We start from the raw sequence: 25,451 nt of genomic DNA, 5'->3' as shown, positions 1-25,451 counted from the left end.
ACCACGGTTGCTTGGAGGGCCACTGCTGCCACCACCACTTCTACTTCCACGGACACTCCCTTTAATCACTACCAAACCAGATCTATCAGAGAAGGAAGAGTGTTCCACCGGCTCAATGGATGTCCTTTTGAGACGGGCTAAAACTTCTTCAAGTGAAGGGAGAGCTGATCCCCCCAATATTTGTGCTCTGACAGGCTCATACTCAACCTTCAAACCCATAAGAAACCTAGTCACATCAAGCTGTTCATGTTGCTTTTGTTGGATCTGGACATTTGATGTTAGAGGGTGATACACATTTAGCTCATTGCGGATGTTCCTCAAACTTGCATAATACTCCTCTAAGCTTTGACTTCCTTGCTTCAAATTGAAGTACTCTTGGTACAACTGATATACCCTAGTTGTGTTGTCTTGTCCAAAGTACAACTTTTTAGCATGATCCCAGATCTCTTTGGTTGTATCTAGGAACATGAAGTTCACACTAATCTTTGGTTCCATGCTATTCCAAAGCCATGTCATTATCTGTGCATCATCTTGTTCCCAATCACTGAACCTAGGAGAATTAGAGGAAGGTTTCTCCTCCCTCACATGTTTTACTTTCCTCTTGGCCTTCAAGAACACCTCCACAGACTTTGCCCTTGGTACATAGTTCTCACCATTCAACTCGATGGATGTCATTTGAACACTTATATAATCTGAAGAAAGCATGATGCTGGTTTTGTTGTCATTCCCATCTACGGAAGAAGCCATCTCCATTATTTCACCTTCAAGTATACAACACAACCACACACTCTTTCATCTCACTTATAGCACCACCAATCCCAGCTTTAAATACACATTACACACCACACACTAAGGCTGAAATCATTCAGTCTTCACATCAAACACCTGGGCTGCACACTGCAAAACCATTCACCACCACACACCAAGACTGAAATCACTCAGTCTTCACATCAAACACTTAGGCTGCATACTGCAGAACTGATTACACACAAGGTCTAGGACACAACCACCACTACCACCAATCACCACTACACAACCACCACCAATCTACTGCTGTTGTGAACCTCAGCAGTCGACAACTCTACTTTCAGCATACATATGAAGAGAAATGCAGAGGAATACAACTGAAATGCATATCAGTCACACCAAGCATCATCACAACCAACTTTTGAAGCAACAAGAAAACATTTACAATCCCTTACTTGGACAAACAACAGTAGTGTTCATACCTGTCCACATTCAGCCCTCTTCGATACTGAATAGAGGGCTTAGTATACCACTTCAACGACCACCACAGCAACGACTGGAGGCATTCTCACCTCCAGACCCACAAAACGATAGCTCCTTTTCAGCCCCTTATCGAACCTCCACTCAGGTCAATCGAAAAAGAAGAAGACAACTGTGAAAGCTGGCGGCGAACCCAGAAAGAGAACAGCAACAAGAAAGAAATAAGGATACAACCTTACAGCTCTGATACCATGTGAATAAACCCTAGTTCATTCTAGGTTAAAGCAGAAAAGAAGGAAGAAGAAAGAAAAGAGAAAGAAGGAGAAGAATATTCGGCCAGACTAGAAGAGAGAAAAGTAAAAGTCTCACTCTCCTAGCCGACCCACTTGACTTTTATTCATAAAACTTAAGTTACAAGAAAGACAATTTTGTCCCTCAGAGAAGATGGGACACATAACTTAAACTCAGATACAATAGACATTTCACTTTCAATAAGATACACCAGAATGACCAAAATATCCCTGACTTGAGCATTCTAACAGCCCTAATCTTCCAAACTTTCCTCTTCCACCTAGAGTCTTTGGTTGTGTATGTTTTATTCATGTAAAGGATCCAAAGAAGACCAAGTTGGATCCTAGGGCTATAAAAGGAATCTTTCTAGGGTACTCTCCTACATAGAAGGGCTACAAGTGTTATGATCCCGTCACCAAGAAGAAATACATCACAAAAGATGTGGTATTTTTTGAGTCTCACTCCTATTTTCATTCTTCCCAGAATCCTCTTCAGGGGGAGACTAGAGGGATGGAAGAGGATTCTTCTTCCCCCTCCTTTTTTGTGCCTCTTTCTGCCTCGGGCCTTCCATCTGCTCCTCCTGATCCTCCTAGTTGTAGCATCCCGGGTGAACCTAGTAAGGCTGCCATTGCACCTGTTACCACTCTTGATGCTGCAGATGTAATTGGGGACACCAATAGGCAACAAAAATATATAAGAATCACCTACAACAGAAGGAAAAAGGGCCCTCTAATCAACCGGACTCGGATCAATCTGTTTCAGCAACTCCAGGTAATCTTATCACTCATACTTCTGATTTGGATTTCCCTATTGCTCTTCGTAAGTCTACCCGTTCTTGTACTATCCGACACCCCATTGCTGAATTTGTTTCTTACTCACGTTTATCTCCTCGTTATTATTCCTTTGTGTCTGATCTCTCCTCTGTGCATGTCCCTACTAGGTACTCAGAGGCAGTGTCTGACCCAAGATGGAGAGAGGCTATGAATGAAGAAAGGAAAGCCTTAATGAAAGCAAGGACTTGGGAATTAGTGGATCTACTAGAAGGGAAGAGCACTGTGGGATGCAAGTGGGTGTTCACTGTAAAGCATAGGGAGGATGGGTCCATTGAAAGATACAAGGCCAGACTTGTGGCAAGGGGGTTTACTCAAAAGAAAGGGATTGACTACAAAGAGACCTTTGCTCTAGTCGTGAAGCTCAACACAATCCAGGTTTTATTGTCATTAGCTGCAAACTTCTCATGGGAGCTACATCAGTTGGATGTGAAGAACGCTTTCCTAAATGACGATCTACGTGAAGAGGTATTCATGGATCCTCCACTAGGTTATGGTTTTGATGGGAAAGTGTGTAAATTGTGGAAAGCATTATATGGTCTTAAGCAGTATCCTCCGGCTTGGTTTGAGAAGCTTTGTGGGGCCATGAAGAGAGTGGGATACACTCAAAGTGGTGTAGATCATACTTTGTTCATAAGGAAACAGAATAGCAAACTTACGACACTCATCGTCTATGTGGATGATATGGTGATTACAGGGGATGATCTGGAAGAGATAAAAAGATTAAAGGAGTTCTTGGCTTTTGAGTTTGAGATCAAAGACTTGGGCCATCTAAGATACTTCCTTGGAATTGAAGTTGCTAGGTCACAAGAAGGCATCTATATATGTCAACGGAAGTATGTCCTTGATCTTCTAGAGAAGACAGGTATGATGGGGTGTAGACCAGCAGACACTCCAATAGAATAGAACCATGGTCTATAGGAATCAGTAGGGGATGACTACTTTGATAAAGAGAGATACCAAAAACTGGTGGGAAAGTTGATATATTTGTCTCTCACTCGACCAGATATTGCTTATGCTGTACATGTTGTCAGCCAGTTCATGCACTCTCCGAAGATTTCTCATATGAGAGCAGTGGAAAGGATTCTTAGGTACTTGAAGACTTGCCCAAGAAAATGAATTATGTTCAAAAAACACAATAAAATTGAAATTGAAGTATATACTGATGCAGATTGGGCTGGTTCTATTGGAGACAGGAAGTCTACTTCTTGGTATTGCACGTTTGTTGGAGGGAATCTGGTTACATGGTGAAGTAAAAAGCAGAATGTGGTTGCTAGATCAAGTGCAAAGGCAGAATATCGAGCTATGGCTCATGGTGTTGCTGAACTATTGTGGCTTAGGGCCCTTCTTGGTGAGCTCGAGATAAAGGTCGAGTGTCCTCTTAGGCTGTACTGTGACAATAAGGCTGCCATCAACATTGCAAATAACCTAGTGCAACATGATAGAACGAAGCACATTGAGATTGACCGACACTTCGTTAGAGAAAGAATAGTCTCAGGGGAACTCTGCATTCCTTGTACTCCTTCCGAGATGCAGATTGCAGATGTGCTAACAAAAGGACTAGCTTCAACGAAATTCTTAGACTTACTTGGCAAGTGAAGAAAACTGAAGAGAGGAGAGCTTGAGAGTTCAGTAATGAGGGTTTGAGAATGAGAGTTTCGAACCTCCTCTCTCTCAGCACCCTAACACTATTTTATTAAGATATATTTAAATAATTACAAGGAGGCCCTTAGTTGGGCAAGAATTTACAAAGAACTTAATATAGTCAGGATGGGCCCAGAATAAGGCCCATTACAGAAAAACATAAATAACAAGAAAGAATAAATAACCTATGGGCCATTCAGCCCATCTTCTCTACACTCCCCCTCAAGCTGAGCATAGATGTCAATCATGCCAAGCTTGCTGGTATCATGATAAAGGTTTGCCTTGGGAATGCCTTTGGTGAGAAAATCTACCAACTGTCCTTCAGATGTGATGAAAGGAAGACACACTTCACCCGAAGAGACCCTTTCCCTAATGAAGTGTCGATTGACTTCAATATGCTTGGTTCTATCATGTTGCACTGGGTTGTGAGCAATGTTGATGGCAGCCTGATTATCACAGTACAACATCATTGGCTTGTCATATTCAACTCCAAGTTCTTCCATCAATGATTTTAGCCATAATAATTCAAAAGCTCCATGTGCCATGGCCCTATCCGAGCAACAACCGATTGTTTCTTGCTTCTCCAAGTAACAACATTACCAGCCACCAAGTTGCAATACCCAGAAGTAGATCTTCTGTTATCAATGTTTCCGGCCCAGTCAGCATCGGTGTAGGCTTCAAGTTTCATATGACCATGCTTGGCAAACAGAATACCCTTTCCTAGGGAGCCCTTCAAATAACATAGGATTCTCTCTACTGCTGCCATATGAGTGTCTCAGGGAGCATGCATGAATTGGCTAATGCAACTGACTGCATATGCAATATCTGGTCCAGTCATGCATGGGTACAAAAGTTTCCCAAGAAGTCTCTGAAAGATTCCTTTGTCTTCTAACAATGTCCCTTCTGAGGTTGAGAGTTTATGACTCATATCAATAGGAGTAGCAACCGGTCTAGCACCCCTCTTTCCAATTTCAGAGAGCAAGTCAAGAATATACTTCCTTTGGGAGATAAGAACCCCATCCTTGGACCGAACCACTTCTATGCCAAGAAAGTATCTCAATTCCCCCAAATCTTTAATCTCAAACTCTGTATGGAGAAAAGATTTTAGATCATGAATTCCTGAAACATTATTACCAGTCACTACAATATCATCTACATGCACAATGAGGTATATTGCCAGAGGTCCACTCCTCTTCACAAAAAGAGTATGATCGGACTATGTCTGCACATAACCAAAGTTAGCAAGTGCTGTTCTAAATCTCTCAAACCATGCTCTAGGGGACTGTTTTAGTCCATAAAGAGATTTCTTCAGCCTGCATACCTTCCCTTTCATATCAGTTCCATACATCCCTAGAGGAAGAGACATATAAACCTCCTCATGTAATTCACCATTTAGAAATGCATTCTTTACATCCAATTGATAAAGGGGCCAATCAAAGTGAGCAGCTAAAGATAGAAGAACCCTCACAGATGTCATCTTGGCAACAGGTGCAAAAGTCTCTAAATAATCAATCCCATATGTCTGTGTATAGCCTTTTGCAACCAACCTGGCGTTGTACCTTTCAATGGTGCCATCAGCTCGGTATTTGATAGTAAAGACCCACTTGCAACCGACTGGATCCTTCCCTTCAGGCAAATCCACCACTTCCCATGTGTCGTTCTTGTGTAGGGCATCGATTTCAGATCTCATAGCATCCCTCCATTCTGGAATCTTAAGAGTTTCTGACACAGACCTGGGAATAGGATGAGAAGCAACAAAAGAGAGAGGCAAAGTATGAAGGTGAAAGCAAACTGTAAGAAGGTGCTTGGAAATGCAGTGTACAGTGCACTTCCGTTTTCCTTTCTTAACAGCAATGGGAATATCAAGGTCAAGGAAGGATGACTCCAAAGGTGCTGAAACAGTACCTATTGTCTCTTCTGTAACTGGAAGTATATGAGGCTCATGTGTTGTAGGAGAAACAACCTACACATTTCTGGATCTTTGCCTTTGATACACCTTGGGATTGAGGATAGAACGAGGAGGTAGACTACTGGGACAAGGAGAATGGAACGACTAATCCACCCTTGATACATTTGAAGGAGAAGTAGACACATCAAGAGACTCAACAGGGACAGGAAGAGGAAGAGCAAACACTTGTGACAAATCCTCCCCCTATGGATAATGTCCTTTTGGAGAGGAACCATAAAAGGGGGAAAGCTCATCAAAGGTGACATCCATTGAGACATACCGAGTGCCAGACTTTGGATCAAAACAACAATAACCCTTCTGTGTGGGAGAATAACCAAGGAAGATACACTTTTGAGCTTTGGGTTCAAATTTATGCCTTTGGACACTTGGAATATGTACATAACAAGTGCAGCCAAAGACACGAATAGTAACAGAAAAAAGGTCCTTGTCCGGATGAAGGAGATTGAAGGGAGACTTAAACCCCAAAACCCTGGATGGCATACGATTTATAAGGTGGGTAGCAGTAAGAAGAACTTCACCCCAAAACCTTGTAGGAACATGTGAGGCAAATAAGATACTTCTTGCAACTTCAACAATATGCCTATTTTTCCTCTTAGCAACCCCATTCTGTTTTGGGGTCCTAGCACATGAGCTTTGATGAATAACCCCCATGTCAGAGAGATAGCAGGATAGGTTCTTCTCAAAGTATTCTTTTGCATTGTCAGATCTGAAGATTTTAACCCTGGTATCAAATTGGGTTAAAACAAATTCATGGAATTGTCTTACAAGTCTTGGAACTTCATCACGGGATTTCATCAGGAATATCCAAGTGAACTGAGAAAAATCATCAATAAGCATGATAAAACATTTGTAGCCACCCATGGAGGGTAAGTGGTAAGGCCCCCACACATCAGAATGCACAATATTAAAAGGAAAAGAAGATCTTTTATTGCTCAAAGGATAATTGTTTCTACAATGCTTTGACAATTCACAAGACTCACAATGAAGACTGGACAAATTGATTCCCTTAAACAGTTCAGGGAATAGATGACTCAAGGCAAAAAAAGATAGATGACCAAAATGACGATGACACAACATAATCCGACTAACGGACTCTGAAGAGACAGATCCGAGAGCAACATTCCCAAGATGATCAGTTCATTGTCCTGGAGTATCAAGCAAATATATTCCATTCGCCTCATGGCCACTCCCAATCACCTTCTGAGACTCCAGATCCTGAAAAACACAGTAGGAAGGAAAAAAGGTTACACAATAGTTTAGTGACTTGGTTAAACTACTCACAGGCAACAGATTTGTATTTAGTTTAGGTACATGGAGGGCAGAATGTAGGAACAAGGAATCCGTAGCCTTGATGGTTCCCTTACCAGAGATAGGGGCAAGTGAACCATTAGCTAAAGTGATTTTATCACGTCCAGGAAGCAAGTCATATGAAACAAACAAGGTAGACAGATTGGTCATATGGTCAGAAGCACCTAAGTTAATAATCCAAGGGATCTTGAGATTACCTGAAGTGGTAGCATGATTGGTAGAAGCCCTTATACCTGAATGAGCAAATGCTGAAGCAACAGAATTTCTTGAAGGGTTGGAAGGAGAGGTCACATCACTCAGCTGACTGATCATCTTCCCAAACTTTTCATATTCTGCTCTCATGGCTGCCAACTGTGCAGAAGCAGACATTTCTTCACTATCTGGCCCGACGGCTACATTTGCACTTCCTGATCTTTTACTATCATGTTTTTTCTAAAACCAAATGGGAACAAGATTATGATGTAATTTCCAACACTTGTCTTTGGTGTGTTTCGACTTCTTGCAGTACTCACATATAACTTCTTTCTTTCCTGTGCCACCAGAAGTTCCAGCATTCCCTTTAGGTTTAATCCCCATATTGGCAAAGTGATCATTAATATCAGCCCTTTGAACCTGGATAAACCTTCTGCTCTCTTCAGAACTCACCAATGCATAAGCTTGTGACAAAGAGACACACTCCTTGGAAAGAATATTTTGTTTTGTGATATCATATTCTGGGTTTAGTCCAGTTAAGAACTCAAATACCCTGTTCCTTTCAACCAATTTTCTGTAGGTCTCTGCTTCATTGGTGGTGTCCCAAGTTACAACTTCTATTAGGTCAATCTCTTGCCATAGGGACTTCAAGGTTGAGAAATATACAGCAAGAGATTTCTCCCCTTGCCTTAAATTCTTTACATCACTTCTCAATTTATATGCCTGGGCCACATTGAGTTTTTGGGAATAGGTTTCTACAACACTGTCCCAAATTTCTTTTGCTGAATTCATCCATAGGTAGTGTTGGCTGATTTGTGGCTGCATTGAGTTCACAAGCCACCCAATGACAATGTAATTTTCTTGCATCCACTTCTTGTAGGATGGATCATCTTCTGGGGGAGCCTTCTTACTCCCGGAAATGAACCCCCACTTTCCTCTACTACATATATGAATCTTTACTGATTGTGACCATGCCAGATAATTAGTTCCATCTAGTTTAACTGTGGTCACAGTCAATAAGGAATCACTTGGAGTCTCCTGAACCAGTCCATATTCAGCACCACTTTTGTTTTCAAACTCTGAGGAGTACATCATGTAAACACTCCAAATATGATTTCAGATGACTTCTACAAGTATACTAAATGAGGACAAGCAAGAATAGAGTTCAGCCGACCACAAGAAAGCAACACACTGAGTTCAGCTGACCACAAGAAGGCAATACACTGAGTTCAGCCTAAGAAGTAAACAGAAACTTCTAGGCACTCAGCCGAAGTACCTTTTCAAATCTGGACTTCAAGGTAAATACCACTTGGTATTGCTGAAATAGCCCTTTTTACAAACACAGTGTGGGCAATAGAGACAACCTCACAGTCAAAAAGAAAAAAGGCCTCAAGAACAGTTCATACTGCCCCCAAAAACAGCCAAATATAAGTAACAATCCACAGCCTTGTTACAAGGATGTTTCGGCAGTTTTGACAGTCCAAGGAGTGAAAAAACAGCCCAGAAATTTCTGGGTTAAACCAGATTCAATGGCAGCCGAAGGTAGTACAAAACAACCAGAGTTTTCAGACATTTCAATAGTCCAAACACAGCCGAGAGTAATACAGAACAACTAGAGATTTTCGGACACTTCAACAGTCCAAACACAGTCGAAAGTAATACAAAACAACCAGAAAACTGAGCACAACTTACAATTCGAGCTTCAAAACAGAACCGAGTTGTTCCCCTTCTTTCTTTTCTCTGATTCTTCCTGGCCACCGAACCACTTCTCTAAGAGATTCTAGTTTTGGGCACTTCCAATGACCTCCAAGAATCAGGCAATACGAGCCTAAGCTTCCAGTCCTAGAATATTGAAGTTCGGGTATGCTCTAATACCATGAAGAAAACTGAAGAGAGAAGAGCTTGAGAGTTCGGCAATGAGGGTCTGAGAATGAGAGTTTCAAACCTCCTCTCTCTCAGCACCCTAACACTATTTTATTAAGATATATTTGAAATAATTACAAGGAGGCCCTTAGTTGGGCAAGAATTCACAAAGAACTTAATATAGACAGGATGGGCCTAGAATAAGGCCCATTATAGAAAAACATAAATAACAAGAAAGAATAAACAACCTATGGGTCATTCAGCCCATCTTCTCTACAGCAAGCTAAACATGACCGACATCCATGCTTAGCTTGAGGGGGAGTGTTGGTTCGGTTGGTTTAGTGTTTATGTTAGTCATATTTGTGTCTTAAGTCCTTAGTTATTGGGCCTAAACTTGTTTATGTTTTATTTGTCTAGGTGTCCCATCACTAATCAGGGGCATTCTAGTCCATTCACGTAACATTATTTTGTAAACATCTATATAAGATTGTAGGGCCGGCTAAAGTGAGTAATCCGCCATTCTCAAATATTCTTCTCTTCTTCTTCTTCTTCTTCTTCTTCTTCTTCTTCTTCGGCTGCTGTGTTCCAGCAAACAAGTGGAATACAAAAAAAGATACCAAACTTAAAAAACATCTTAAGTTTAGGGTATTACTGGTATATGAAAAACCTTTAGAGGTAAAATAATTACCCCATTACTTGTACTTCATCATTCTGCAAATAAGTAGGCTCCAAGTTACTGAAATGTTGAATGGGGCATTTTTAAATTAGGTATTTTCATTACCATCCAGAGTAAGTTTCTAATAATTAAGGTGATGCTTAGTAACTGCTAAAATTGGTGCTGAAAGTGGAAAAGATGCCAAACTTAAAAAAAGAATCATGCATTTAAAGGTAAACTGATCACTCCAATGCCTGTGCTTCATCATTCTGCAAAAGTATGCCCCAGGTTACTGAAATTCTGAATGGGGCATTTTTAAATTCAGAATCCTTTCTGCATTCTGTTTTCAACACCTATTTCAGCAGTTATCAAGCACCACCTAAAAGCCACGTGATATATGCATAAAGAAACAACAAAACAAGTACAAATCTTATTCCATGTCCCTCTCCCTCAATACCACATAGAGCTTCAAGCAATTTTTAATTGCAAGTCTTGAGTGAAGTGGCCATAATTTTACTGTTCAACATAATTACAATAGTGAGGTTAGCTCATCTTATTTTATTTTATTTTTTGGATAAAGTACTGCACCTGGCTTATTAAGATATAGAAATCTTCATTTACTAATTAAAAATATTTTGTATTCATGTTGGAAAATGGCAAAATTATCATTATTCCAAATACCATATGAATATGAATTTACTAATTAAAAAATATTTTGTACTCATGTTGGAAAATGGCACAATTATCATTATTCCAAATACCATATGAATATGAATAATTGAATTTTATTCATATTCAAATAATGTTTCATTTTCTATAAAATTATTTGGTAATATATCAACGTGATTCCATATGACATAAGGGCGAAATAAAAGTAAACATGCAAATAGGAGTATTAATAAGTTAAACTAGAATGTAGCTTCTCATCAAATCAATCCTTGTACTTCTCAAGTTGTATATCATATGAATATGAATTTACTAATTAAAAAATATTTTGTACTCATGTTGGAAAATGGCACAATTATCATTATTCCAAATACCATATGAATATGAATAATTGAATTTTATTCATATTCAAATAATGTTTCATTTTCTATAAAATTATTTGGTAATATATCAACGTGATTCCATATGACATAAGGGCGAAATAAAAGTAAACATGCAAATAGGAGTATTAATAAGTTGTCATAAATTTTTCTGATTACTTTTTTACCATTCCCCTTTGTCTTCTAATTTTGAATAAATAAGTTAAACTAGAATGTAGCTTCTCATCAAATCAATCCTTGTACTTCTCAAGTTGTATATCATATGAATATGAATTTACTAATTAAAAAATATTTTGTACTCATGTTGGAAAATGGCACAATTATCATTATTCCAAATACCATATGAATATGAATAATTGAATTTTATTCATATTCAAATAATGTTTCATTTTCTATAAAAATATTTGGTAATATATCAACGTGATTCCATATGACATAAGGGCGAAATAAAAGTAAACATGCAAATAGGAGTATTAATAAGTTGTCATAAATTTTTCTGATTACTTTTTTACCATTCCCCTTTGTCTTCTAATTTTGAATAAATAAGTTAAACTAGAATGTAGCTTCTCATCAAATCAATCCTTGTACTTCTCAAGTTGTATATCTACCATCTTAAGAAATTCTAACTTAATACATTTTTTTGTTTTACTTTAAACAAAATAATTGATTTGATTAAAACTGTGTAATTTTAATTTAACCAAATTAAAAAAAGATCATTATTTTAACCAAGTTAAATAACTTAAATTCAATTCAACTCAGCTTTAATTCCAACTATTTGGGGTTGGCTACAGCAACTATTTGGTACAAGCATAAACCATGCCTCAAATAACTAAACAAGGACTCACAGATTTTACCATTGAAACATTTGGAGAATTTTTTATGCAGTGCCAAATGCACTTTGTCACTATCATAAGAGAGACAATGGCATTTATCTCAGAATGCAAAGATATTTCTCTTCTTCAGATGTTTTTGCAGTTCTAAGATACTTCTCTAGCTCTAGACAGTAGATGGACAGTTTCTTCCCCCATATGTATCAAAAATGTGGGCAAATTTGACTTTCAGTAAAGATTAACGAAGCAGCAACTCCAAAATTTAATTTACTAGGTTGGTTGCTCTTAAAGTTACTGATAAACCGCACAAATCATTACTTTTACTATAAAATATTTTCTTTTGAATGCAATCCTGGTTAAATATGCACCAATCAAGACTAAGCTAATCAAAACGAGGAAATGTTTTTAACTACTTGAGACAGCTATCAATCACCAGTAATATTTAAGGGAGGCTCATGTACCAATCATGAGTTCATGAATAATATTGTTGACAATAAAATCTTAATGAAGAAAATCAAATCTCAACAATGACATATTTTAGCATCCCAACAAGAAGCCCAGATTAACTTCCTTGACATATCACAAACAGCAATAAGTGTTCAACATACTAAAATGTTAAAGTACCTTACCTGTGTCTTTGTATGAAGCCCAACTATATGATGAACCAAGGAAGTATTGGTTCTCAATATAGATGAAATGTTGGGCAGCTCGGATGGCCTTGACATAAGCTGTATGTATGCTCATGTCAATCAATACATTCTTACCGCAAACCAAGTTCTGTTGAAGGGCATATAAGTAGTTAATCAACCTTCACATAAATTGATATATAGAATGTACAAACCACAGGAAAGGTCTATTATGATAATATATTTTCTCTCACCTTATTTGTAGCATCTCTGGGATCCTTAGGGAAGCCTTTCACAGAGTTTGAATCAATGGAACGAAAGACCTTCAGTCATTGGGAAATAAACATGAAACATTCAGATTCAAATCCAAAGCAAAATGATTCAAATTTAGTACTATTAATTACAAATGTACCTGGACATGCCAAGTCTCTGGATCAGTCTCACTTATGCAAGGAGCATCAGGCATCCCAATGATCTCAGGTATTCTTTCTATCCTTAGTAGATCATCACCAGATGTAGACGTTTTCAATTTTCTTAATCCATGGGCTTTTGAAGCTTTCAACCAACGTTCTTCAAAGTTGGTCAGAACATCATAGGCTGCTGAACCATCAATTTTACAATGCAAATCATGCCATGGTTCTCTTGGACAGCCAACATCTGACCCCTATTATGGAACAATACAAGTAAACAAAGAGGAAGAATATGCATTAGTAACCTTGCAAGATCATTTACTACTGAAGGTTAATGTTAACTCAATTTCTGCTAAAATTTTTGGTAGTCTGAATTATATTTTAGAAGTTAAACTCCATACATTTCTATATGCAAGTGTTTCAATTTTCAACATGATATGCATATAATTTAAATTTAGTTTTACTCAAACCAAATCCAACCAGCCCATGGAAAAACAAAAGAATAATTGAGGTTTTCCATGGCATTTAGATTTATCGTTTATCCAAATGGGGAAAGAACAAGGAGCCAGCCATTACCCAATGTTGATCACAGTTATCCAGGGACCCAGGTCTTGGTAGTGGTAGAAACAATGAACAAAACTCAATTTTTGGTACCAAGACCCAACTCTTGGTTTGGGCCATTACCAAATCGAGTTAGACATGTATATACAAGATTTGTTTGGATCACATGGAGCCTAAAGATGATCCTTAATTTTAAATTCTTTGGATAACTTTGAACCCAACCCTTCTAGTGTTTGTTTTTGGTAGTGGTGGAGTGACAGACATGCATGACCAACACCAAAGAAGATGACAGAGTAGAAAGTGTAAGGGAGTATAAATCAGAAATCTTTACATGATAGCTAGATTGCAACAAGATAGAAGAGTGAGTTTAGATGCTTTACCTTGAAAGTAGGGTTATGAAAGTCATCTTTATGCACCGACTGCAATGTCCTAAATATAGGATGATTTGGAGTATCATATCGCCCATCACATAAATCAAGTCCTCCAACAAAAGCTATGATTTTTCTTTTATTATGACCAGCATCAGCATCCACAATCACACATTTCTGATGATGGGTATAGATTGTCCCAACTTCCTGATAAACAGAAAAATTGAGAAGGATAGATTTAATGCAAATGTTCTGTATCTGATACTAAATTGGAGTAGATAAGTAGCCAAAAGTTCTTTTTACTTAATTTCTTACATTTAGAAACAATTCTATTTTTCTTATAAAAAATAACTAATATGAAATTTTAGATCCAAGAAATTCAAAAGGAAAAATCATATATCAGGAATAGCACTAGACAAACATCCAGCCACATAAAACATAAAATAAAACCTCATTAAAAGATTGAAAGACCCTAACTAAATATTAATAATGCATAAAAAGTTGGAGGGACTTCAAATGATATATGAGAAAGAAGAGCAAATTTTGGAACATCTTAGAATTAGAAACTATCCTAGTTAACAAAGTTGGGAAATAATCCATGATAAAGAAGCGAAGGTCATCAGGGGAAGTGATCTAATGTTTGTAAAGAACCTAAATTTACTCGGGAAGTGAGTTTTGATGTGCAGTAATTGTTTCCATTGATAAATTAAAATCCAAGAAAGATTGTTCAATGTGAGAGGCCCGCCTATGTATCTGAAATCTACACAATGATTAGGCTTGTCATTAACATTAAAAGAACATGCCTATATAAAATGTCAGGAACTCTAATTATATCTAGGTTGATATATTAGTAGGCTACAAGGAACTTCGTGAAAGAAAACTTCTTTTAAGCACCTAAATGATTTGTTACTCAAACAAAAAAGAAGATATGATAACTGACAAATAAACTGCATTGTGTGAAAAATTGTTGACAGCCTGAATGACAAATATTCAAGTAAACATTGAGGATTCCTGACTCCTGGGAAAAAAATGGTATTTTTAAGTGTATTGAAAGATTGGTGGGCAGACTGCCAACTGCTATCACATCAATGAATCACAATTCAGGACTTAACCTTAAGCTAATTAATACAAGACAATCTCAAATAGCTATAAATGGCATCTATAAAATTCATGCATAATATAAAAAAACCAATCATTAATATTTAAAAAAATCACACCTGAATTAAAATCAAAGGTCAGATATGGAGACAAAATAATGATTTAGCTCTAACCTGCTTTTTGACCCAGCTATGCTTTTTCCCAGCAGACCGGGGACAAAGTAAAACTTTGACTGAAGAGTTCTTCAGAAACTTGTAGGTTTCCTCATCATGAGTTTGCATTAGTCCTGCCTACATTTTAAAATTTTATGAGGCAAAAAGAGGAGAAAAAAGAAACAACAACAACAATGCCAATACCAATAGCAACCAAAACAAGAAAATTGACACATTAAAGGATAATAAGCATATCATATCTGCAGCTAAGGGCAAAACAATGATCATGACTGAGGAATAAAAGAAAAAGAAAACTACCAGAAAGAATGCATATAGAAAGGAAAACAGCACAGAAAAAAGTCATTACCCAATATCGGTCCTAGCTATCTGGTTTCCTGGGTAGGGTGGATTGGATACAAACCTAACCATTAGCTTTTTCCCCTTTTTCTTTTCATTTTTTAACAAAGTGGCTGTTCTCAAACTCGAACCTACATTTTAACACTTCCTAGCCCAAGATTTTCTCATTTCACCAAGCAACAACCCCTAAGTGGAAATCAGACAGTCCTTGTTCTCAAGTAGATCCATATAGCTATCATATTCATGATGTTATAATGGATCGTAAAATGGCTATCATTACCCAATGCTGGTCCATACTATTTGGGGGCTTGGCAGGGGGTAGACTGGATAGGGACCTAAGCTCTGGCATTTTGTACACAATGTGGCTACTCTGAGACTTCAATCCAGGTTCCAACACTTGTCGAACCAAGATTTTACCATTGCACCAAGCAATGACCCCAATTGATGTTGGTGTTGATAATTGCAGTGTCTAGTCTTTAACAATTAGTGGTAGATATTATACTACATGTTATATAATAGCTAATGCTCATAGTTGAAAATTAAAATCAGATCCTTGAGGATTTGAATTCATTCCTAATGCCATAACCTTTAAACTTGCAAACAAGTATGTGTTTGTGTTAGTCAGTGTATGCCCTTAGCTCCAATCAGCATGATGTACATTATGACATTTATGTAAATGAATAAAGTATATATTTGATTCATGTTGTTGTGGTGTATTTCTGTGTAATACCCTTAAACTGGACACATATGAGACTCATGTTACTTTAGAATCTTCACAGCCGTTGGATAGATCTGGGGAGATTTATCCTGCCAAGGCTGACACTGATGTGCCGCCAAGTTGGTTGGGTGGCTTGTCTCAATTGCTAGGGTGAAACCTGAGGTGCATGTAGTGTGCGTTTTCTTGAAACCCTGAACCGGACCAAAATTCCAGTATTACCCTGAACCTTGGAGATAAATGAGCAAAACTAGAATGTTACACCTGACCCCTAGACTCGATTATGATACTGCACTAGGTGTCGGATTGGGCTATCTTTGATGTGCCAATCAGTGAGATCCTTAGAGGGGGTCAAAACCTGGGTATGTTGGGACAGTCCGAGAATTCATCTAAGTGGGTGATCATAGTGACAAGATCAGCCCCTTTGTCGAACAAGGTGAATGATCGGGAAATGCACTCTCTCTGATGGAAACCTAAACTGTTGGCGGTGGATTTCAAATGTGTTTCAAATTTGGTTTTGGAAAATATATTTATATAGAGATATACTTATATATATTATGATTTCAAAATGTTTGCAGAAGGTTTTAATTCCCGGGATCAATGTGAGTAGAGAGTTTAACACTGTACATTGCAGCTAAGGGAGAGGTCCTCTCTTGTCAGGCAGTATTTGATCATTAAGGGCTGAGAGGTTAAGTGTAAGACCATTGAGGGTTATACCTGAAGGGATAATCTTGCATCTACCCATAGTCCTTAGGCCTTCATAAGATGGCTGGACCCAAGGACCATTTAGTGTAAATGTTGGGCCCATTAAGAGCCCATAGTGATGGACTCAGGGGTTCACTGTATTCAATAGTGAATTCGGCCAGGCCTTGTAACAGAGGTTAGGCTGAACCCATGTGGCTGATGTGTAGATCAATGTTAGGGTCCCACGCCATACAAAGAGAGCCAAGCTAGCCAACATTAAAAGGAAGTGAGCCTGAAAGCTTAATGGGCCTAAAAGCCCATTTCGAACTGGGTTAATTGGATTAATGAAATAGGGGCAGATCTGGGTTTGGATTAGTAAATAGGGATAAGAGGATAACTCTTATCCACTTAAAGAGTCCAGATCCAAATAAAGATTTGGATCAGGAAACTCCTAATTTGATTAGGAATAAGCTGATCTTGAACCGCAGATAAGATAAGGGATTATCCTTATCACTTAAAGAGTCCAGATCCAAATAAAGATTTGGATCATGAAACTACTAATCAGATTAGGAGATTGTTTCTTTAAGGCTATAAATAGAGAGCAAGGCGGACCTGAAAAAGACACACAACACAGAGAGAAGACAATTCAGTCAGACTGATCTTGCCTTCGGTTCTTTTTCTTCCTACCCTTGCCGCTCTACCCTGTTCGATCTCCAGTTCTTGGATCTGATCAAGATTTGATCTTGATATTGTTTCTTGCTAGAAGAAACAATTTTGATGTTTTGCTCACTGCCCCATTTGATTCTTGCTGAAGAATCACAATTTCTTGGTGAAGAACTACCTGCTGATCCTATCTCATCCTAAGTTGTGTCATCTTCAGTGGAGGGAGGATTCGATACACTCTTTGGGCGTGAACACCTACGTTAGGAGAAGCTTTTTGCGTGGATTCCGTATAAGGTATATCCCTCCTTGAACTTGGTTTCAAATTTGGTCCGGTTTGGTTACAAGAACGAACCTTGAAAATGCAGTTTTCTAAATTAGGAATAGGATTCCCGGATGGGAGTAAAGAAATTTTTGAAATTTCGCCCAACCTTCCTGTAGGGTTCGGCCATCCATATGATGGATCTCCCATCCCTACAGTTTGGTCATTTGAATAATCTCAAGAAGTTAGGCATACGAGTAGACAATCATTCCGCAAATTCTGAGCTAGCTCACCTGCTTACAGTTATAAGGTTAAACTAAAGTTGAATAAGATCACAACTTCTTTACTTCCCTGTTTCCACTCTTTTACCAAATGTACTGAAACCACTGGCACCACCTGTATGTGAAGGAAATATTTGGAGAAAAAAAGAAGACAGAAAGAGAGAGAAGCTATATCTTTTTAAGGATAGAAATTGTGCATTCTCACTATGAACTGTTAGGAATTCATAAGGGATCAAATGATTGCATAAAGCTGTATCTTTTTTATGTTAAATTTCCATTCATACACCAATTATCAGTGACTCATCTATGAATTATCAAATGAAGAGAATCTCCCATTCTTTAGTGGGAAGTAGGTATTGAGCCTACAATCTCATATTTGTGATAAAAAAAATCACCCATTGGATTATTCTCTTAAAGTTGTATCATCCTAAATTGCTTTAGTAAATGAGTCCATAAAATTGATGATGATGATAAACCATTATGTGCGTTATATATTGAACACAGGAATTGGTAACACAAACCCTTTCTTCCATTCCACTCTATCCGAAGTCATATATTATGTTAAATATTAGCTAATAAAGCCTTTCCCACTACCTGAACCTTGGTTCTAACAACAACAACAACAGAAGTAACAAGACTATGCTAATCATATAATAAGAAAAAATAGAACAGTAACAACAACAGCAGTAACAAGAAGGATATCAGAAATGGAATTATAAAATCATACCATCACCATGAATAGGAACAATAAAGAAGTCAATCTGATTACCATTTTGTAACCCAAAGCATTATGTGAAGTTGGATCATCCCATACAAGAAGCAGAATTCTCACACCTTCCTGTGACTTCGACTTGAGAAGGTCCCCCAGGGTGGAGTTGGATGCACAACCATCTCGGACCAGTCTCACATTGTGGTACACTGACCACCCAGTAATGTAAATTAAGTGGCGAGCCTGACTTATTGCTTCAAAGATGTCATGCCAGCACTTCCCATGCCCATAGTGTAAGCCATTATCAAGTTTCAGGGTTGGGAGGTAACCATCAGGAACATGAGCATCTTGATAGAGTGTAACTCTTCCACCTTTTCTCAGTGGAAAATACGTGCCTGGAACACCAACATAATCAGGACCAGGCCCAACTCCATGATGGTAAATGTTCAATTTCTCTACAGGAGTATACTGAATTGAAACTCTCAAGACAGCTCCAGGGTTACAGGGCTTCCCGCTCGCGTCGAGGATTGGGTAAGTTCCCTCAACTTTTGCTCCTGAGCGTATCTGCTCCACCGGGATCCCCACAAAACCTATAATCTGGGAGCCCACGACATCATTGTCTTTGACAGAAAAATGAACCTCTGCGGCATAATGTGCTACAGGAACATAAAAGTGCTGCATCCAAGCAGGGTTCTCGCTGTTGCTGACCACACAAGTCCTCCCAACTACGGCATTGGCTACTGAAATCGTGACATAAGGATCGCTGGTATTCTTAGAGGAAATCTTCCCTTCGAACTTGCTGGTTAGATTCTTTGGCAATCCCCCAAAAATGCCTTCTAAGCTTTTATGAAATTTGTCCATGTTGGGAAGATTTCTGGCCTCACAGACCCAAATATCTAAATTCCCATGTAAGAGTAAGACTTTCAAGGACTTCTGAGACGAGTACAATGAGGGAAGTATCTCTACACCTTGACTATGAACCGAGCCATCAAAGGACGCCGAATGGGCATAAGCAGACTGATGAGAAGAATCAGCTGGAGCTGAATAACCATACATGTCGGCACAGTTGATATAACTTTCCCCCGGGCTCTGCAACCTCCTGAGAGACCGATTCCAGACGCAGGCACAGAGTATGAAGACGGGAATAAATGTTCTGGGTTTGTGATGGAATGGGATGAATTAGAAAAGAATATAGGCAGCGGCGGCGATGGTGGGGGAGGAGGTGGAGGGTGTCTGGATAGACCGTTGACCGAGAAGGAACTGTAATTTTCCATTCACAGACACCAATCTATGTTTCTTTATTGTTTTCTCAGCGATTTTTCAAAGTCAATCTTTGTAAATTGCAAACAAAGAAGGTAAGATGGAGTCGTTTTAGTTGATTGACTGAGCTTTTAAATCGACAATTTGCAGCGAGACTTAATTGACTCTCAGAGAGAGAGAGAAAGAGAGAGACGTTTGAGACACGTTAATTCAGTAAGCCAACAATCCAGCATAAAGCTGCTGTAGACTTGTAGAGCACTGTTTAGAGTCTTGTAGAGATAATCGGATCGGATCAATCCGCATCTGCATCTCATTATCAAACCTCTGAAAAGCATTCGCATCCCATTATCATATCGGATTCCAGATCGGCTTATCAAAACAATATCGGATTTTAGATCAAATTCGGATATAACCCGCAACTATCATATTATTGTTATATTTAAAATGATCAAAAATTAAAAAATTAATTTTATCAATTAAAAATTGTATATATTTATAAATAATTATATTACATATATATATATAAAATAATAATTTTTTATTACACTTGGTATGAATTAATTAAATACACATCCAATCCAATTATTAATCAAATCATTATATTTAGAGTCGAATCAGATATTAAACTTTTGAAGTCCACGACATCGATGCAAAGAGGGTGTGTCCATGTGTGAGTGAATGCGTTAGGGTCGGGATGCGATAGGTGGATATTCTTGGATCGGGTTGAATTCACACATGAGTGATTTCTCTCTCTTCCTTTGATATTGTTTTTTATTTTTAATTAATTTTTGCGTTCTTTCGTTCTCTCTCTTTCTCTCTCTTCTTTTGGTATTGTTTTTTTTTAATTAATTTTTGCGTTCTTTCACACACACTCTCTCTCTCTTCCTTTGATATTATTTTTATTTTTAATTAATTTTTGCGTTTTTTACTCATGCCTGTACCCATACAAAAGTGCAGGTTCCCTTGCTAGTTTATTAGACATCGAATGAATATTTTAAGCCAATTTTTTTTTAGGATTTCTACAAACCTTGGGTTTCAACCATTTAATTTGCATGTAATAAAATATTAGAATGATAAAAATGTTAAAATAGTAATATCGATAAAGCACTGCTATATATAAAATAATATAGAGTATTAATAATTATAATTTAACAACTGTCAAAATGGAAAAATTTTGAATTTTTTTATCATAGACCAAGAGTCCAAATGGTTAAAGTTTGAAATTTTTAAATTATTGGGTTTAATTTAAAATTGAAGTATAGCACTTATACCCCTAAGATTTTAATTCATTCGTTAAAGCCCGGCCTCTCCTCGTTCTTCATCTATTGAAGTGGTAAAAGATATTTCCATCTTTTATTATTTCTTCATTTAAAAAAAAAATCACTAATGTATATTTTTGTTTTTTGTAAATCGTGGAGGAAACATTTCACATCAAAATATTTTAGGCTTTCAATTGGCTCCCAATGGGCTTCAAACGTTTGAAATCCAATCTAATTAAGATCAACTCCAATTAAAATTTATTATTATATATATAATTATATGAAGTTTATAATTGATAAGTTTAAACATTTTATATATGTAAAAGTTGAAAAATATTTTTTTTTCAATTTTTAACTTTCTTCATTTTAAACACAAAAAAGTGGGTTCAGATTAAATCTGAATACAATCTGTCTGATATAGTCGGATTTGATTTGGATGTAGCTGGACTGATCCAAATAGTGAAAAAAAAATATATATTTGATCCAAATCCTACCTAATTACAACCTTAATTAATCTTAATCTATAAGGACCTTTGTGGATATTACAAAGTAAACATACAAGTCATTTTCCAACTATTCTCTAATTAACCATTCACATTGAGTAATCATTTTTTTTTCTCATATTCTCCTACACTCATGGACAAAAATTTCTTCAAATCACCAATCAGCAATATTTATTTGTTTTTTTATTGGCAATCAGTATTTGATTAAGTCTAGCAAGTTGGTTTTTCAAGGCCACCAAGTTCAACTCTAATTAAGGCAGTACTTTTTTGTTATGTTGCAATAAATTATAACATGTTGGGCTTCAATATTTTATGATATGTTATAAAATTAGCAATTTCTTAGAAGAAATCAATTAAATCTAATAAAGTTAAGGCCCCATTTGGTTCGTAGGAATAGGGTCTGGAATTAGAATCGGAATGGATTATTCAGATTCCAATTGTTTGGTTGAGTGGAATTGGAATGTGCCCCACATACATGGGCAAGGATTAACTGAATGTGATGGCTATTCAGCATGCTGTGGAACCAATGATAATGCTCCACACTAGTAATAAAATACATGGGACATGCACATTTCACAATGGGGTCCATAAATTTATTAATGACATGGAACATTTTCATTGGTTCTACAGCTAGTTGAACAGCCATCGCTTTCAGTTAATCTGAATTCCACATGCACATTTTAGTGTGCATCAAAAACATCCCCATACTTGTCATCCAGAAATGTTCCCAATGCATAGTTGGGATGTATTGTGTGGCACGTGTGGGGTGTTCTCGATGTGTGGTTGGAAGCCCATTTTACATGTCGTGGCAAATCCAGAGCCTTAGTATAGCTGTTTAACGATGGAGAGAGAGAGAGATCCTGCATGTAAAATGGGCAGTGGGATTTGATCCCAAGTCTATGCTGCAATGAATCAGAGATCCAGACTGTTTATATTTGGTAAATTTAACAAGACAGTTAAGAAGGAAGCTAGATATAGGATAAATTTAAAGTTGAGAAGGAAGTTAGAGATGTACATTTTTTTCTACTAAAGTTAGAGATAGAAAAGTGTAAAGAGTTTTAATGTATAGAAATGAGATTTTATTTTAGTGACCCGTGAATATACTAACAGATTATAGTTGCGTTAGATTTGGGGTGGTCTCAATGAAAATTAAAATTGCATTCAACTAATTCCAGAGTTTAAAACATGCGCCGATCGAGCTTTTTCAAACATTCTTGTTTAATTCTAGTCTGGTATGGTTCAATTTCAACCAACACTCAAATCGCCATTTTCAATTTCAGCTCCACCTCCAATCCTCTACGTAGGCCCATATGGAGATGGGTGGGTCATCTTTGATAGAACATACGTATCCAGATCTGAGTCAATCCGATCTGGATCCTGATAAGAGTTCCGAATTTCATCTTGATAAGCTTATCCTTGTAGATCATCTTAGACTTCTATAAATACAAAGGAACTCACGGTTGATTAATAATCAGCCAAATCATATTCAATCTTGCTTTTATTCTTTGTTATTCTATTAATCAAACTTGGTATCAAAGCCATGTCGACCAGTTCGAACAACTCTACTCACATGTCTTCGAATGCTCAAGGCCAGGAATTCAATTTTCCGGTGACTACGAGTTTTGTACCAACTATACAGAATGTGATGCACTACCTGCCAATCAAGTTGACAGCAGACAACTATTTACTGTGGAAGGCACAATTCCTACCTATCCTTTGCCATCACCATCCGGTTGAATTCGTGGAAGGCAAAACGAAACCACCACTGGAGGAAGTTCCCAATCCCACTAGATCAGGGAGCATTCAAAACCTAGAATTCGACAAATGAATGGACTTGTTCTTAGCTGGTTGATCTCATCTCTCACCGAAAGTGTAATGGGACAAATCATAGGTCTGACATCATCAATAGAATTTTGAAGTGCCTTGGCTCAGAGTTACTCAACACACTCTCAATCATGGGTGCTTCGAATGAAGAGGCAACTTCAAAATCTCAAGAAGGGATCGCTATCTATTTTAGCTTACGTCTAATGCGCCAAATCCATTATGGACAGTCTCCACACCATTTCAGAACTGATTTCAAGCTCCAAACTTGCTCTCTACATCCTTGTTGGCTTGGGAAGTGAGTACGAATCAATAATGATTGCTCTCACAACCGTCCAAATGTAGCCGATCTCACCATCTCAAAGGTACTAGAATCTTTACTTAATCATGAACTGTGGCTTGAAGATCAGGCTCGATTCTCTAAATATCCTAATGCTAATTTTGGCGGAGTCAAAGGTAAATGAAATAACAACTCTCACCATAAACAACAACAACAACAGTTTTACCCTATGACTAATAATGGGGGTCGTGGTCATGGTTGTGGACACGACAACGGTCAGTACAATCCCCAATTCTTTCAAAATAATTTTCCTCATCAACAACAATAGTTTAATGAAGGAGGTCGCGGAGGTAAGAACTCTGGAATTATTTGTCAAATCTACAACAAGGTAGGCCATAGTGCCTTTCAGTGCCATCGTGCACGTTATGTTTTCAATTTTTAGAATGATTCCTATAGCGAACCATCAACCTTTCATGGAGGCATTAGTTCTCCAATGCAATTCATGAATTCCAATTTTGGTAGTACTCCCGCATTTGATCCAACATGGTATCCAAACTCGGGTGCCACTCATCACATGACACCAGAATTGGACAATTTACAAAATCAATATGAGTACAGAGGATTAGATCAAGTTAAAATTGGTAACGAACAAGGTTTGCGCATACATCACATTGGTTCATTTTCTCTTTTATTTGATCAACATGCTTTTACATTAAAGGATATCTACCATGTTCCATCTATTTGCAAGAATTTATTATCCATTAGTCACTTTACACCTGATAATGATGTGTTTTTTGAATTCCATCGTAATTGTTGCTTTGTGAAGGATTACTCGGGGAGAATAATTCTACGAGGGGTGAGCAGAACGGGGATAAAGTAAAACTTTAACTAAAGAATTCTTCAGAAAATTGTAGGTTTTCTCATCATGAGTTTGCATTAGTCCTTCCTACATTTTAAAATTTTATGAGGAAAAAAGAGGAGAAAAAAGAAACGATAACAACAACACCAATACCAATAGCAACCAAAACAAGAAAATTGACACATTAAATGATAATAAACATATCATATTTGCAACTAAGGGCAATACAATGATCATGACTAGGGAATAAAAGAAAAAGAAATTTACCAGAAAGCATACATATAGAAAGGAAAACAGCATAGAAAAAAAATCATTACCCAATATTGGTGCTAGCTATCTGGTGTCTTGGGTAGGGTGGACTAGATACAAACCTAACCATTAGCTTTTTTTCCCTTTTTCTTTTCGTTTTTTAACAAAGTGGTTTTTCTCAGACTCAAACCTACATTTTAACACTTCCTATCCCAAGATTTTCTCATTTCACCAAGCAACAACCCCTAAGTGGAAATCAGATAGTCCTTGTTCTCAAGTAGATCCAATAAATATCATATTCATGATACTATAATGGATCGTAAAATGCCCTTATGCTAATTGGAGCTAAGGGCATACACTGTCTAACACAAACACTTGGCAGGGGGTAGACTGGATAAGGACCTATGCTTTGGCATTTTGTACACAATGTGGCTGCTTGAGACTTCAATCCAAGTTCCAACACTTGTCGGACCAAGATTTTA

The 25,451-nt window shown here is 37.6% G+C and overlaps 1 protein-coding gene across 1 annotated transcript in view; it reads right to left on the bottom strand.

Annotated features, from left to right (window-relative positions):
• LOC148847927 (phospholipase D beta 1-like) overlaps positions 1 to 20,224 on the bottom strand; it is a 31,574-nt gene extending 11,350 nt beyond the window's left edge. The window contains exons 1-6 of the mRNA XM_088948229.1: positions 18,799 to 20,224; positions 15,092 to 15,208; positions 13,833 to 14,027; positions 12,894 to 13,145; positions 12,736 to 12,804; positions 12,485 to 12,632 (exon numbers count right to left, since the gene is read on the bottom strand). Coding sequence (XP_088804355.1) covers positions 12,485 to 12,632; positions 12,736 to 12,804; positions 12,894 to 13,145; positions 13,833 to 14,027; positions 15,092 to 15,208; positions 18,799 to 19,794 — 1,777 coding nt within the window. The 5' untranslated portion in view covers positions 19,795 to 20,224. The remainder of the gene's footprint in view (positions 1 to 12,484; positions 12,633 to 12,735; positions 12,805 to 12,893; positions 13,146 to 13,832; positions 14,028 to 15,091; positions 15,209 to 18,798) is intronic.
• Positions 20,225 to 25,451: the final 5,227 nt, after the last annotated feature.

Source organism: Nelumbo lutea, chromosome 6, assembly GCF_056320005.1.
Source record: "Nelumbo lutea isolate HS-2025 chromosome 6, American lotus-T2T, whole genome shotgun sequence".
NCBI classification, from domain to species: Eukaryota; Viridiplantae; Streptophyta; class Magnoliopsida; order Proteales; family Nelumbonaceae; genus Nelumbo; species Nelumbo lutea.
Note: the sequence above shows the minus strand (reverse complement) of the source record. Positions and strands in the feature narration are given on the sequence as shown.